The sequence below is a fragment of the Monodon monoceros genome, unplaced genomic scaffold, assembly GCF_005190385.1.
Source record: "Monodon monoceros isolate NGI ecotype Baffin Bay Population unplaced genomic scaffold, NGI_Narwhal_1 Super_Scaffold_1, whole genome shotgun sequence".
Taxonomy (NCBI): domain Eukaryota; kingdom Metazoa; phylum Chordata; class Mammalia; order Artiodactyla; family Monodontidae; genus Monodon; species Monodon monoceros.
In genome coordinates, this window is record NW_021703765.1 from 74387689 (window position 1) to 74402826 (window position 15138).

The window sequence follows — 15138 nt, forward strand, 5'->3', positions numbered from 1 at the left end:
CAAGTAGCTCACTGTTACACGTGTGATCACTGTTAGATGTGACCTACTCAGAACAGTTAAGGAACTAAACACCAGAGCTCCAAATCCAATGCTCTCTGTGTGTGTGTGTGTGTACGCTAAAACTGATCCAGGAATGCCCTTGTATCCTGGAATATGTGAAAACCGTCTGAGAACAGCTACGAGATGTGCTGATCAGGGGAGTAAAACTTTACGCTGGAAGGTAGAGCCTGGCTGCTGGTCAAGGACTGTTCATAATACTTAACACCTTTTGAATAGGCGTAGATCACTCCCATTACAAAAGCAGGATGGAAGGGGAAAAAAACCACTCAACGTTTCAGTAATTCAATAATTTATTCCTCTAAAAAAGTGTGTAAAAGTATATAGCTCTCATTCACAAGGTATATATGAATGACATTTAAAATGGAGGCCTTTTAGTATTGTTTCTTTTTATCAAAGTCTTTTAGTGTACTGTACCAGCGCTATACTGTAGTTTTTTTAAATGAACTTCACATATTTTTGTATTCTTTCAAATTGTTTGCTATATATAAAAGAAGCTCACTGCAAAATGCTTGAAGGAAAAAAAGGAAACAAAAGAAATTCAGAACTTCCCAGAAATGTACAGCTTTTACATTTAAAAAAGGTTCTGAAATATACATACAAGCATGCTGGACAATCCCACCCCTCTCCCCTCCCCCATTTCCCCTCTTTAGTTCAAACCATGGTAAGAGTTCTGATTTCTGCAGAATTTCCAAAATTAAAAATAAAAAAAAAATAAAATAAGTTCTCACTCTGTAGCAAATCCAGGGCTTGTACATTTCAGATTAATTCAGTAAAAAACTCACAAGTAAAATAATGCATATTTAAGGGAAATATTATACAGACTTTTTCACACAGAAGTACATAATAAGATTTTTTTAAAATCTATTGCCATTCATTTATTTTTGCACAAAAACGTATAAATATGTCACCAGCTTTTCTTAACTTAAAAAACTTAAATAAAAGACACCAGATGAAAACTACCCTTTGCTGCTTTTTTTTTAAAATTTTTTGTAGGGGTTTTTTTGTTTTTTGTATTTTTTTTCTTTTTTTTTTTTGCTGAGAATTGGGTTTCTAGGGAAGAAAAGCCCCTGCATTAAAAACAGCCCATTAAAAAAAAAAAAAATTCAAAGTTCTGATGAATTCTGGGAAAAAAAGCAACCCCAAAGTGGTAAAAGATTACAAATATCTACTTTACAATTTGTCTTCTCACCGAGATAGTTTTATACAAGTTTACAATCTTCATCATCTTATGCTCTTCAAAAGGCCTTGAGAATTTTTCCTTTCTAATTAAGAAAAAATAGCACTGCAATATTTTTAAAGTCAATTTTACACTGTACACATTAGATACAAATGGTTTGATATATCAGATTTTTTTAACCTATACACTGCGAAAGTCGACCCCTCCCCCCCAATTGGTGGTACAGAGAACAAAATTATCCATTTACAAGTTACTTCTCTGCTTTCACATTCCCACCACACAACTTTTTTTTTAATATGTTTTAAACGTTAGATTATTTCAAGAAAAATACTTTTACAAAATCATATCAGTTATTACATTTTTCCTTTTTTTGTTAATAACCAGAATATGGAAGTCTCTTGGAAGAACTTTTAAAATTTGCATGATTCTCTCCACAGGTGACTAGAGCTCAACAGCCTGACCAGAGCGGCTCATGGGAGGCAAGCCCACGCCCACTGCCCTCAGACAGAAACGCACAGCAAGGTAGGGGTAGAAATGGAGTCCTAAAGACAACCCTCTCGGGCCTGGATAAAATACTTCAATTAGCCTTAATGATTTAAAAAGGCATGTTTTTTTTAAAAAAGTCCCACCACGAAGGCTCAACTTCAAATACTAATTTAATGGTTAAGTTGAATATTTCTTTGAAATAATATTCCTATGGTCCAGAAAAAATTTACCATATTTATAACTGATTTTATGAGCAAACACTTTCGACTGTGATATATACATGAGTCCCTTTTGATCTAATGAGAGGAGAGACCTGGCTTTCAGTAAGAATTCACTAGAAAATATATTTCCATTGTGACTATATAAAACTAGTGAAGGTACTTGCCTCCATGGCTCTGGGTTGAGCGTGACTGCCTTCTGTATAAAAATGTTGTCCTTCAGGAAACGCTGGCCACTTTTAATAAGGAATATGGCAGAATGTTTACCCAGTTTATTCTCAACAAAACCTACTGCTGGGTGGTTTTGAATATATTACTTGTAAGCAGGATCTCCCCAATTTGTTTTCACTCCTTTTCTGGCTTCTAGGACAGAGGTATGTAGTCAAAGAATCCTATGGAGGATCTGAGTTGGGTTTCAGCTACTGTACCTGGTCCTTGCGAATTAAAAAAATTAAAAGAAAGTCACAAAAACCATATGACAAAACAACCTAAAATAAATAAACAAAATGAAGATGTCTCCAGACCTTTTGTATCTACACACAGGTATAAAGTCAACCAAAGCACTCATGCCGATCTAGATGGGAGCACTAGGGAGACAGAAACCCCATTATGAAATCATGTACTTGAGCTGGTTCTTGTTTCTCAAAAGTCCCAGATTATGGAGTTCAGGTAACCCACAGGCCATACACCAATAACTAGAGGATTTCATCCAGAGGGCTGAACTGCCCTTATTAAACAGAGGCTGAAAACACAGACTCTTGTGCAAAAGGATACTGTCTCTTCTGGTTCCCTCTTGAAAACCAACAACAAAAAACTTCCTGTGGCCCAGTGGTTTGGGGCCGCACACACCATAACACTGGCTGAAAGTCACTGCTTATGGAAGTTTCCAGGTCCATGAGAGAAGTGTCTGTGAGTCACTCTGGTAATGAACACTGCAGAAATGACATGTGCCTGCTGAGAAGTAATCACAGTGCAGGACTGCAGAGTGGTCTCAAGAGGAGGGAGTAAGGTATTTGAAGAGTGTAGCAGGTTCCTTGGACTGAGGTTGCAGGGAGAAGGAACTGAGCCAGAGAGAACAAGTGCTTTTCCAATTAGAGTATATTCATGATGGCGTTGTACAACTGAGTGAGCACCACAAAGTGGACGGGAAGGCAGGAGGTACGGTCCTGGGTGGCCGGATTGCACGTGAGCCAGGACAGAGCGTTGTACTGCTCCAAAACAAACCTGCCGGAGAGAACACACGGGTCAGGGCATCAGGCACGACAGAAGTAAGGCTGAAAGTTCTAACGTGCCAGTGCCAGATGTCAGCAGGAAGAAGGCCTAATATCACTTCATAAGTTGCCCCAGGCTCTTTCCCAGAGTTCGTTTCCTCATGTCCCCCCTTCCTTCTAGACCTGCACTGTCCAATATGGCAGCCACCGGCCCCCAACTCCGTGAACTCAGATATGCTGTACATAGAGAACAGGCACCGGGATTTCAAAGACTTAGTATTTAAAACATGGAAAACAGCTCGTGAATATTTTTATATTGATTACTGTTCAAATGATACTATTTTTTATATTTTGACATCGTTATCACATGCTTTTATATAACTGATAAAGTTATGACTAAAATTAACTTCACTAATTTCTTTTTAAAACTTTTCTAGTAGCCACATTAAACTAGTAATTATATGTGACTCACATTATACTTCTATTGGGCAGTGTTGCTCTAGAGGCCCTGGAAGCCAAAATCATGTAGATTAGGTAGGTTCTTGCTTTAACTATAATTTCCAAATCATTTAAGAGTTAGAAAACATTAGGAAGAGCTTGCATATTTTCTCAAGGTACATGAGGAATATTTACAGCCTGCTAAAGTACAAGACAAATCTGGGAGGTATTTCCCAGCTATGGAATTTATGTTTTACTTAACTTTATTTACATAATCTATGTCAGGGAGGGCAGAAAATGTTTCCAAAGTCAAGTGCTTTCAGTTCCAGACTTTGTCTTCTAACTATCCACCCCCTTATTCTGATCTATTTTCATCACCATGAAATGCCTCCTCTGAATGGGAAGCAAGGGCAGTTGTACTTGCACATAACTACCGGATTTAACAAAGTATGCTACACTGTCCTATGCAGGTATTGGGGGGGATGTGGCTCTCACTGGCTAACCAGACAGTGCTCCACTGCACAAAAGGTAGCACCTCTTCCACAAATACCACACTTTAATTAAAACACCTTGGAAAAACAAGAGTAAAGTATATAATTTCAAACTGTACTGCTATGTTGCCTAGGTCTGAATCTACCTTAAAACATCAGACGTGGTTTTGGAGTCAAGAGGATGTGGAACCCGCTGAGAATTCCTGGCAGGGAGAAGTTCGTCCGTCTGTGCTACAGAAATGTGGTGATGTAGCGAAGCCTGGTGAAAGAACAAAGACAGTTACCTTCCCGGTCTAGTCAACCATGGGGCAGAAATAAGGCCACGTCTACCAGAAGGAGATGCTCTCTAAAGTCCATTGTAGTCAGGGCTTCTATTCTAAGTCCATGAATTTAAGCTGCTCAGTAACCCCAATGTGACCCCAAATAACTCCATATCCTAGAGTAGAGGGGAAAAAAAAAGCTAGCTTTGCAAATGGACTGAAAATAATTAGTGTCCCTCTTCAGGTTTTTTTTTTTTTGCGGTACGCGGGCCTCTCACTGTTGTGGCCTCTCCCGTTGCGGAGCACAGGCTCCAGACGCGCAGGCTCAGCGGCCACGGCTCACGGGCCCAGCCGCTCCACGGCATGCGGGATCTTCCCGGACCGGGGCACGAACCCGCGTCCCCTGCATCGGCAGATGGACTCTCAACCACTGCGCACCAGGGAAGCCCCCTCTTCAGGTTTTAATCTTTAGAAGGCTCCACAGTCGGGATGTGGCTGACTGTGTTGTTGTGGTGGTCTTCTATCCTGATCCCTGTACTTCATAACTGGTGCTGTGCCCTTCTTACAGCATCACATCCAAAGGCACCTGATGTCTGCTGTCATCAGAATATGACAGATCCCTGGATCCAGCAGGTACCAGCACAGTCCATCTACTATAAAGTTCCCCATCAATTTTTAACGTAATAGTTTTAGTATAGTTTTACTTTATTAATTGTAAAATATAAGAGGACGCAATATATGGGCTTCCCTGGTGGCGCAGTGGTTGAGAGTCCGCCTGCTGATGCAGGGGACACGGGTTCGTGCCCTGGTCCGGGAAGATCCCACATGCCGCGGAGCGGCTGGGCCCGTGAGCCATGGCCTCTGAGCCTGTGCTCCGCAACGGGAGAGGCCACAACAGTGAGAGGCCCGCGTACCGCAAAAAAAAAAAAAAAAAAAAAAAAAAGAAGAGGCGATGTAAATGCTCGATTCTCCTTACTTTTCGATTTTCTGATTAATGAGCTGCTGCTCTGGCAGCTTCAAAAGGTGACTTATAAATGTTTTGTTTTTCAGCACAACTATGAACCCATAGATTGGTATCAATCTACTGCCACCACTGTTCATTTTAATGACTAAATGATCCCATCCCTGGGCAATGGGAACCCCTCCAAGTTGGCTACTGGGTCCTTTGATAAGACTCTAATAATCTTTGGTAGCTTCCTTGCTTTTTAGGCATGACAGGATGTCTCAGGTACACTTCGAATATTTCTTACTTTAGCCCTGGAATCAGTCATTTCCTCAAAGAACTCTGGTTCTTTTGAATGATAAACAGTATTGCGAAACCATAATTGTGTCAATAAAGCTGTTTATTGCTGCTAGGCTATCATGGCTCCTGAGCCTTTTCAGTAAACAGAGCTAAAGAATGTGTATACTTTTCAGAGAGGAAAAGATAAATCTAGGTTCAGACTAGTAATTCTAATTGAGAGATTGCAGGATTTTTATATAAATTCTTTGATTTCATAATACTATGTTAAAGTCATCAGGAAAAGAAAATTACTTCAATTGTTTTTGGTTTTAACCTTCCAGATTTGTGTGTGTGTGTGTGTATGTATGTGTACGTGTGTGTATCTTAGTGATTACTCTGTAGTGGGACTTCTGCATCCAAAGGGAAATGTGCAGGGTTGTAATATTTGGCCTTCCCACCGTACCAGGGCCATCTCCCCACAGCTCTGCCAATACAGTGTGTTGTCAAACCGTTGGCTTTTTGGCAATCCATGGATTTCATTCTAGGTTCTCTCATCCAAACTGGAAGTGAGAGATCTTTTGTTTTTAACTCTTAATTTGGATTAAAAATTTCCAAGAAATATACAGGAAGGCGCAAGCAGAAACATGGAATTTTTTAGCTGACTCCTGCCCTACTCTAAAAAGGAACGCTGACTGCCTGTGGCAGTGGAGGAAGAGGACAACTAGTCATCATCATCCCCCCGGGCCCGCCCCCCGGCGTAACTTCCCTGACCGCAGTGCCTTATACAGAAACACGTGGCCACCCTAGATGTGTCCTTTGGGCCGCGGGAAGTCTCCTCCTTGGGTGAATGTCATTCATTTCTTTGGGACATGGTTTTGGGCTCCTCTCCTAAATTCTGCTCTTCACCTCTACCTGTAATTAACATACCCTCAGACTCTTAAGTAGACGTGAGGGAGTCGGGGAGCAGAATAAGACGATGGTGCCCAAGGCAAATTCTAACCAAGACTGATTTTGAGCATAAGTCACTCACGCCCCAACTTCAGATACAACACCAAACCAACCTTGAGGAAGAGGGGACACTGGTTCTGAGCCTGGGGACACGATGACCAAAACCACTGGGGGAGATTCTCAGCTTTGGCAGTCGATACAAAATACCCAAGGGCCAGAGGCTGCTGTTTCAGCTCCTCAGGCGCTTCCCTAGAAAGAAGACGCTCACCCTGGCTCTGAAAAACAAAGTCCCAGAAGCATGATCAGCATTTATTACCAAATAGAGCTTTTTTAAAAACCAACTTTTTAAAAGAAATTGATATGACATATTAGTTTCACGTGTACAACATAATGATTCTGTGGGAAATAATCACCACAATAAGTCTAGTTAACATCCACCACCATACAGAGTTACAATTGTTTTCCTTCTGATGAGAACTTTTAAGATCTACTCTCAGTAACTTTCAAATATACAATATGGTATTATTAACTAAAGTCACCATACATTACATCCCCAGGACACTTATTTTATAACTCGAAGTTTGTGCTTTTTGACCACCTTCACCCAACTTTTTATCAATTCTCCCTGCACACTGTAGTGACTAATCCCCTTCCTGGCAGCATCTCACACCAAAATGTCAACTGACCAAGAAAGGTCAACAGGGGAGGCAGTGTCTCTGCTGCACACACAGATATCTGATGAAAACTATGGCTCAGGAAGAAGGTACCAGTAAAACTAACAACATGAGCCAAGTAAATACAGGTTTCTTTTCTCTGTTTCCTTTTCTTCAGAATGTAAAATCTGCTCCGTGGCATTATTAGGTAATAAACTAAAAATGGAAAGAGTGGAATCTGACAGCTGAAGGTACCACCACACCCACATGCTCTTTCACCAGCAACCAACCAAAAATACACACGCACACCTGACTGTCCACTGTCAATAACGTTCTAACACTTCACCGGTATCTGACCTGCCAGCAGCGTGAGATCTGCTCCTGAAGAAGCCCTGTTTCAATTTACAGCAGTCCCGGTAATAAGGGACTCCTGTGAGAGCCACTGGGCGTTTCTGCAGTTGACATTTTCCTTCTTTGACTCTTTTAGCTAGCTTCGAGAGTTGAAAATGTACCTTTTATGCAAAAGCAATAATAAGTCATCCATTTGTTCTCAAAAGCCTTCTGTTTCAAGGAAGAAAAAAAAAAAATCCTCAACTACTACACCAGGCTGTATCATTTCTGAGTTGGTTAAAAAATAAAAACTTACTGCAACCTTGAACAAATTTTTTCTCCTGTGGTAATTTCTTAACTGGATATCAAAGAATGTTTAATGGTTCGGAAAGAGGAAATGCCGAAAGCCTCTCAGGGGTCACCTGGCTGCAGGTGCTCAGGATTAGAAAAGGCCACCTGACCAGCTTCAGCATAGTACTGTTTGAAGTGTGACATTCAGTGGCTTGAGGTGCCAACAAAGGGAGAAAATAAAGCACGCCTCTGTTTCTCACAAAACTAACACTACACTTCAGTTACCAATTCTTTGTTAACGGAGGAGCTAAATTATAACAACCAGTACTGGGAGGTAGCTGCTATTATTTCCATTTCACAGATAAGGTAACCAAGGCTGAGAAAGGTAAAGTAAGCTTGCCCAAAGTCACAAAGCTAGGAAGATGTTCGGCTATAATTCAGAGTGATATTTATCAAGCTCCAGGGCATGCATTCTTAGCTGCAATGCTATTTGCCTCTAGAATTCACGTTAATCCTAAATTAAAACTATCCCATGTAAAATTTGTGTTTTTGGTCCCCATCACAACAATCTCCAATGAACCAATAAATTGTCATTAACTGGCAAATGACTGGAGGAAACAGACATTTACAATCCCTTCCTTGCAGAAGGGAGAATTAGGGGGCAGGCAGTAACATGAGGGCAGTCTACTGAGGTGGCCTTCCCTGGTTTCATCTTCTCTGAAACTAAAGTTTTCAATCTTCTTTTCTCTAGACTGTCCTTCAGTGAACTCACGGCTGGCAATAAAAGTCCCACCTGACAGAAACCTAAGTCCTCGAAGAACATCTTTGTGCCTAATGAGTGTAAGCAGGTTGCTTATACTTGTCCAGTTTAAGATATTAGACATAGCTATTTTTCTGTGTCTTAACCCCTCAATCTCTTAACATTTTAAGTAAAAAGTGTAATACAGTGATAAGGCATGAATCACCTAGCTTTTAAAGAAACTTAACGTGAGCTGATGGCAGAACCTTTAACGCCTCAATCGTCTGCTACTTCACCTCTAATATCCTGGGATATTTAAAGGTGAAAGCAGCTGTAAGCCCTGTTTTTCTTTCCCTTGATACGCTGGTACTAACCTGCGCACTTCTCCAAACTCAGCCTCCTGTGGGCTCCTCCCACTCCCGCAGGCTGGCCACAGAGAACACCTAACATGCCTAAATAAAGGCGCCATGACCTAAACCAAGACCAGTTAAGCTCCTTTCCGAGTTAATTAACCATCAACAATGTGTTATTCAATTAACACAGTTACTCTGAATGTTAAATAAGCAGGGTTATTGAACTAGCCTCTGAAAAGCCACTGTTCTGGCAAAAAATTAAAAAATAACTGGGAAGCAGCAAGCAACCAAAATTAATTTTTGCTCAGAACACAGTAACTGCATAAAACCCTTGCAGCTGTAATGGGACTATTCTGAATAAACACATTGATCAGGAATAATAATAACATTTCTTTAGAATTCCTGCTTTGTTCGAAATGGAACTACAGGGTTGCTGTCCCACACTTACTCCTCTTGTACCAGGGACCAAGACCATCAGGGAGAAAGGTGTGTGTAGTAAAAGACGACAGCACTTCTGGAGGATTTTCCTGAAGGCTGAGGTGGTTTTAAACAACCTATTTCAAGTCGTCCTTACCCGACTATGCTGGAAGTGAGAGCCCACACCAATTCCAGAAGGAGAGCCTGGGGAGGGAACTGGGGAGGAGTTGGGAGAGGAATGGAGGTTCCCAGTCATTAATATGCCAATATCATTGTCCATATCATCTGGGAATGGAAGGTCAACAAACATGTCATCTAGAGGGAGAGAAAAAAAGGACAAAAATTAAAAAGCTAATCCATAGCCCCAATTTAAACCAATGCAGTTTATTGGCCTATGACTATTACAGGCATGTGTTGTTAACAACTTAGTAAGACTTAATGCGTGCCCACTGGGTTCAAGGTGATGCAAATTATTCTTGCATTTTGTACTCTCTCCAATGATCTCCTAATGTGAAGTATTAACAGAACGGAGAAATAAAGAACGTAAAACTCTGCACTCTGCATAGCCTCCAAAGGCACATAAAAAGAAGGCAAAACAGCTAAAGAAGCAATTTAATTATTAAAGTTAAAACTGACACCATCCAAGAAAACAGCAGACACCATCTATGCATCCAATTAGCATCTAAAATACTTAAGGCTGAATTAATGCATGTTAATAAGTGTGAACTTGCCCTCAAACTGGAGGCCTATTATACGAGCAGATCAAAGCATGATGTTTTTGTTAAGAAATCCTCTCTCCCATATCATAAAAGTAAGGTACACGCACAGCAGAAAATTTGGAAAGAAAAGTATAAAAGGGGAAACCCAATCACCATGAACATTTTTGCTGATCCTTTTTCTGTATTTATTATTACACTGTGATATTATGTGTGTTTTCTATATACACACACGCAGGACAGTATCCTTTTACTCTTTAACCATTTAACAGGAGTAAATGTTGGTAGCTGCTAAAAATTCTTCAAAAAACAATGCAAACGGCTGCATAATATTGAACATTTTACAGTTTATAAATAATCATTGCTTAACAAATGCCTTAAGATATTCAAACCATAAAAATCTATTAAGAATAATCAAATAAGGGGACTTCACTGGTGGCGCAGTGGTTAAAAATCCACCTGCCAATGCAGGGGACACGGGTTGGAGCCCTGGTCCAGGAAGATCCCACATGCCGCGGAGCAACTAAGCCCGGGTGCCACAACTACTGAGCCTGCACTCTAGAGCCCACGAGCCACAACTACTGAGCCCGCATGCCACAACTACCGAAGCCCAAGCGCCTAGAGCCCGTGCTCCACAACAAGAGAAGCCACCGCAAGGAGAAGCCCGCGCACCGCAACGAAGAGCCACCCCCACTCGCCGCAGCTAGAGAAAGCCCGCACAGCAGCGAAGACCCAACACAGCCAAAAATAAATTACTTAAAAAAAAATTTCAAGACTAATCAAATAAGGAGTTGTTTTAGAGCAAGTTAGATTCCCAATGATCAGCTAAAGACAGGTGCTATCTTCATACTGCCTAGCAGTCTTCATACATTTCAAATCAGATCAAGAAATCTTTATTGAAAGAGTGACACCCACGTACAGGACACTATCAAGCAGATACTATTTTTTTGCCGTTAATGAAAAACAGGAGAAGGTTAATTACCCAAGAGAGGAAAGTGTTTATTTGGTCTTGGCAACAGTGCAAATTAAATCTTCAAAACCAAAAAGATTCTCAAACCTTCAATTCCCTCTTCACATTTCATATGCTGTTTACTACGACACAGAAGAACCTGCAGCGGCCAGGCGACTCTTTACTCTAGCACTGTGTCTTGTTGAAGGAGCGGAGCCGCTCTATGCATACAGGGTCTTCCACTCACCATTGTTGGGGCTAAACCCATCTTCATTGGGATAGTTGGCTGGAGCCACTTGGATGGTTGACGATGTTGGGAACACCAAGATGTGTGTACAAGAAGCATCTTGAGGGGTGTTAAGTTGAGATGACTGCATGTTCAGTGCAGTACTTCGGCCAAAAACAGAGCCCATTGTGACAGCATCTTAAAAAGGGGGGAAAAAATGTATCAATGCCTTTTGTGCAGCAGTGAACAACTCCAGAAATGACCCGAGCTGGATTGATGTGAGTCTGACACAACTGCCATGATGGATACACATTTACAGTTGAGCCCACTTGTCTAAATATTTTCAAGAAACTGACTCAGAGCAGATAGCTATGATAACTCAAGCCACATTTCACACTGGCAAGGTTAAGAAAAAATTGGATTGAGTCGACCAAATATGTTTTAATTACTTAAATAAGAAGTATTTCTAAAAATAAAACTTTCTTTCCTCCTGTGACTGCTAATAATTTATAACGGACTGTTCCCCCAAACAGTGCAATTCTGTAGAAATGGTATCATTCAACTAATAATTGTTACAACTAATATTTATTGAATGCATACTACATGCCAGATTCTGTACTGAATTCTTTATTCATATCATATCATTCAATCATCAAAGCTACACCTCAGAGGTAGGAACTACTACCCCCATTTCATGAGGAGGACAGAACACAAAGAAGTGATGTAACTTGCCCAACTGGTGCAGGTGACAATTAACCCAAGGTCTGACCAGCAGGCCAGTACAGACATCTGTCTCTCCCTAGACTGGCCACAAGCAACCACATTCTCATACCACAACACTTCTCTGTTGGTTTTTGCAGGGAGGGGACAAGGGTCTGCTGTTTGATCAAAGAAATACCTGGATGGTAAAAACAGGTTTAAAAAGTATAAAACTTCTTAGCTATTAAATTATAAAACAGCTTAGTTGCTGTTTTTAAAAAAATTCTGTGGCCATGATGTTTCGTCTGCCCATATCTTGGCACTTACTGAGTTACTGTGGCTACCAGACACTGTGATAAATGCTCTACCCCTGTCTACTTCACATTCATCCTCAACCACAGAGAGACTCTAAACGTCCTCTTGAGGCTGCCTGAAGAGTCTATCAAATACCTTTCTTCAAAAGGGTATTAAAATACGTATCATGTTGGTGTCCACTTAAGTCATTTTTGGAGGGTGAACTTCATAAACTAACAACAGGTTGGGGTCAAATAATTCGCCAGGACTCTAAGAGCTCTCAATCACACCCAGGACTTGGGCTCTCTCCCAAGTGATGGGCAACAAAGATAATAAAATCACAAACCACTCCCCTTGGAAGAGACCAGATGGTTTCCATTTTGAGCCCTAAGTACAATTTTTTCTCATAAAGATAATAAAGATCATTCTATACTTGTGTGTGGACTTAAGATTGAATGGACTGAACTGTTCTGATACCTAATTAACAAAACTGACGAGATTTACCTGGCATCACTACAAAGGACCCCTGGGGCTCCATGGCAACCAGGCAGGCACTAAGGATAGAAGGAGAGTCTGCGGCAGAGATTCCACACATCCGGCACACGTCCTTGAGCCGTTTACTGATTGTCTGTAGTGAACATTCTCCAAGGAGGATACTCCAATCTGGAATCAAATATCACAATCGCACACAGTCTTCAGAAATTCATATTGATGTGAGGTTTGAGCATTTTACCAGTTTTGCCTGATAATTGAATTTCCAGGATTGGGCCCTGAAGGGAATATGGCTTTATAGAGGTTCCCCTCCTTGCTACAAAGAAAATGTTACTTGACCTCGATTACACTTCATTAACAAAGAAACAAAGGCCAACGACTATAGAGACTGAAATCATGTCTGAAATGACCTGTGAGTCCGGCACAGACCCGGGCAGACTTAGGCACTTAAAATAGTTTTCAATGGTGATGCCAGTATGTTCTGTCCTTTCTCCTTCTCCAGGTCTGGTTCTTTCACTACCCCTATGAACACTTTTCTTTAGAAGAGAGCACAGTTTGGGGTGGACCTCAGTTTTGTTTACTGCTAGCGTAGACTGGTTGTTTCATGAAATGCAAGCAGCAGAAGAAACGAAGGGGACCCTTTCCTGGCATGCCCAAAGCAATGGGTGCAAGTAAAGTGCTCCAAATGATGCCACATTAATTGTTCAGATTAAAAAGATGTCATCAATTTTCTATCGTCTGTTTATTGCCTCCAAACAAAAGCACTACGTCTCCTCACAGAACTGTTGAGGGTAATGTTACTCCAGGAATTGAAAAGCACTTGGTACTCCCTTTATTTTGACCCCCGACACACATGAAGCACGTCACATTACTGCAGCCGTACACTGCTGTCATGTCACATCCCACTGATGTAACACCACTCCACCTCTCTACCTCCATATACTTTTTTCAAACAACCTGCTCTCCCCTTAAAAAGCAAGTGAAAAAAAAAAAACTTTCACATTTCATATTCCTAATGAACACTGAACTGAAGTGGCTGAAATAAAAGGGTCAAGGAACATAGAGGAGGGAGTATTTTTAAAAACCACAGAAATACCAAAGAGAAGTGAGTTTGGTATACAAAAACCAAGTAAGAAGGAAAAGACAGTATGATTATTTTTATCACAAACACTCTGGTGATAAAGAACAGAGATTCACAAAACTGACTCTGAAATCTGTGGACTCGTGTCTGATACTGCCCCACAGAGATGCAACGTGGTGCAGACCTCAGCTCCCCAAAGGAAGAGACTGTAGATTGCGAAGCTGATGTCCTGGACACTAGGCTTTTCTCTGTGTTTTTACTCCTTGAGAGTACATTTGCTCTCAGTCTTTTGACGGAGCCCTCAGCCACACTTACATTCTTCTCCCCCAAGAGATAAGAAAGAAGAGTGTGTCCCTTCTAAAAAATCATAAAAGGGAAGGCGATGGCTTTAATAATTTTCCAAAATACCAAGTAACTAGACTACTAGGCTACATTTTTATCCCCTCTACTTCTTTTCTATTATATTCTAACTTTTCCCAAGGGTTAAGAGTAGCTCAAAGCCTTTAAGAAATAAGATTGACTAAAAGGCATACTAAGAGAGAAGATAGGAATTCTGACAGAAATGAAATGATGAATCCCCTAATGTATTAGACCTCCAGGCTACTGATACAGACTCATTATAATATTCTTTTAAAAATGAAAAGGATAATATTTTCTATTGGTCTACAGTATAATTTAATACAAAAAAATTCTGTGTATAATAGATTCCTAAGAAAACACTACATATTATATAATATTTGTATAAACTGCTGTTAAACCCTAATAATTAACTCACTTAGGCACTTACTACAAGGCAAGTTATATCTGTATCAGGGGTTTTATTTCAGGGTTTCCACAAATACCAGATATAAATTTCATGTAAAGAAATAAGATGCACGCTCTAACGCAAGGGTCAGCAAACTACGGTCCACAGCTCACATCCTGCCCACCACCTGTTAGTAAACAAGGTTTTATTGGAACACAGCCACACCAATTCACTGGGGTATTGTCTATGGCTGCTTTGGCATTACAGTAGCAGAGTTGAGTAGTTCAACAGTGACCAGCTAGCCTGCAAGGTCAAAAATATTTACTACCTTGCCCTTTACAAAGAAAGTTTGCCAACTCTGTTCTGATATATACTTGGCACGTGCAAAACCACCAAGCTAATTTGTGACATATGCTTGCTTTTGTGCAGACGTTAGAAAAAAACCTCTCCCGGGACTTCCCTGGTGGCGCAGTGGTTAAGACTCCACGCTCCCAATGCAGGGGGCCCGGGTTCGATCCCTGGTCAGGGAACTAGATCCCACATGCATGCTGCAACTGAGAGTTCGCATGCCATGACTAAGGAGCCCGTGAGCTGCAACTAAGGAGCCGATGTGCCGCAACTAAGGCCTGGCAAAACCAAATA

General features: G+C 41.0%; 1 protein-coding gene across 3 annotated transcripts in view; it reads right to left on the reverse strand.

Annotated features, from left to right (window-relative positions):
• Window positions 1–332: 332 nt before the first annotated feature.
• The window catches only part of MED13L (mediator complex subunit 13L), a 289482-nt gene continuing 274676 nt past the window's right edge, over window positions 333–15138 (reverse strand). The window contains exons 26-31 of one of the 3 annotated variants that reach the window (XM_029218820.1): window positions 12683–12841; window positions 11207–11383; window positions 9452–9609; window positions 6625–6786; window positions 4228–4340; window positions 333–3165 (exon numbers count right to left, since the gene is read on the reverse strand). In XM_029218820.1, coding sequence (XP_029074653.1) covers window positions 3033–3165; window positions 4228–4340; window positions 6625–6786; window positions 9452–9609; window positions 11207–11383; window positions 12683–12841 — 902 coding nt within the window. In that variant the 3' untranslated portion in view covers window positions 333–3032. The remainder of the gene's footprint in view (window positions 3166–4227; window positions 4341–6624; window positions 6787–9451; window positions 9610–11206; window positions 11384–12682; window positions 12842–15138) is intronic. The other 2 variants (XM_029218811.1, XM_029218827.1) reach the window with 2 other exon arrangements.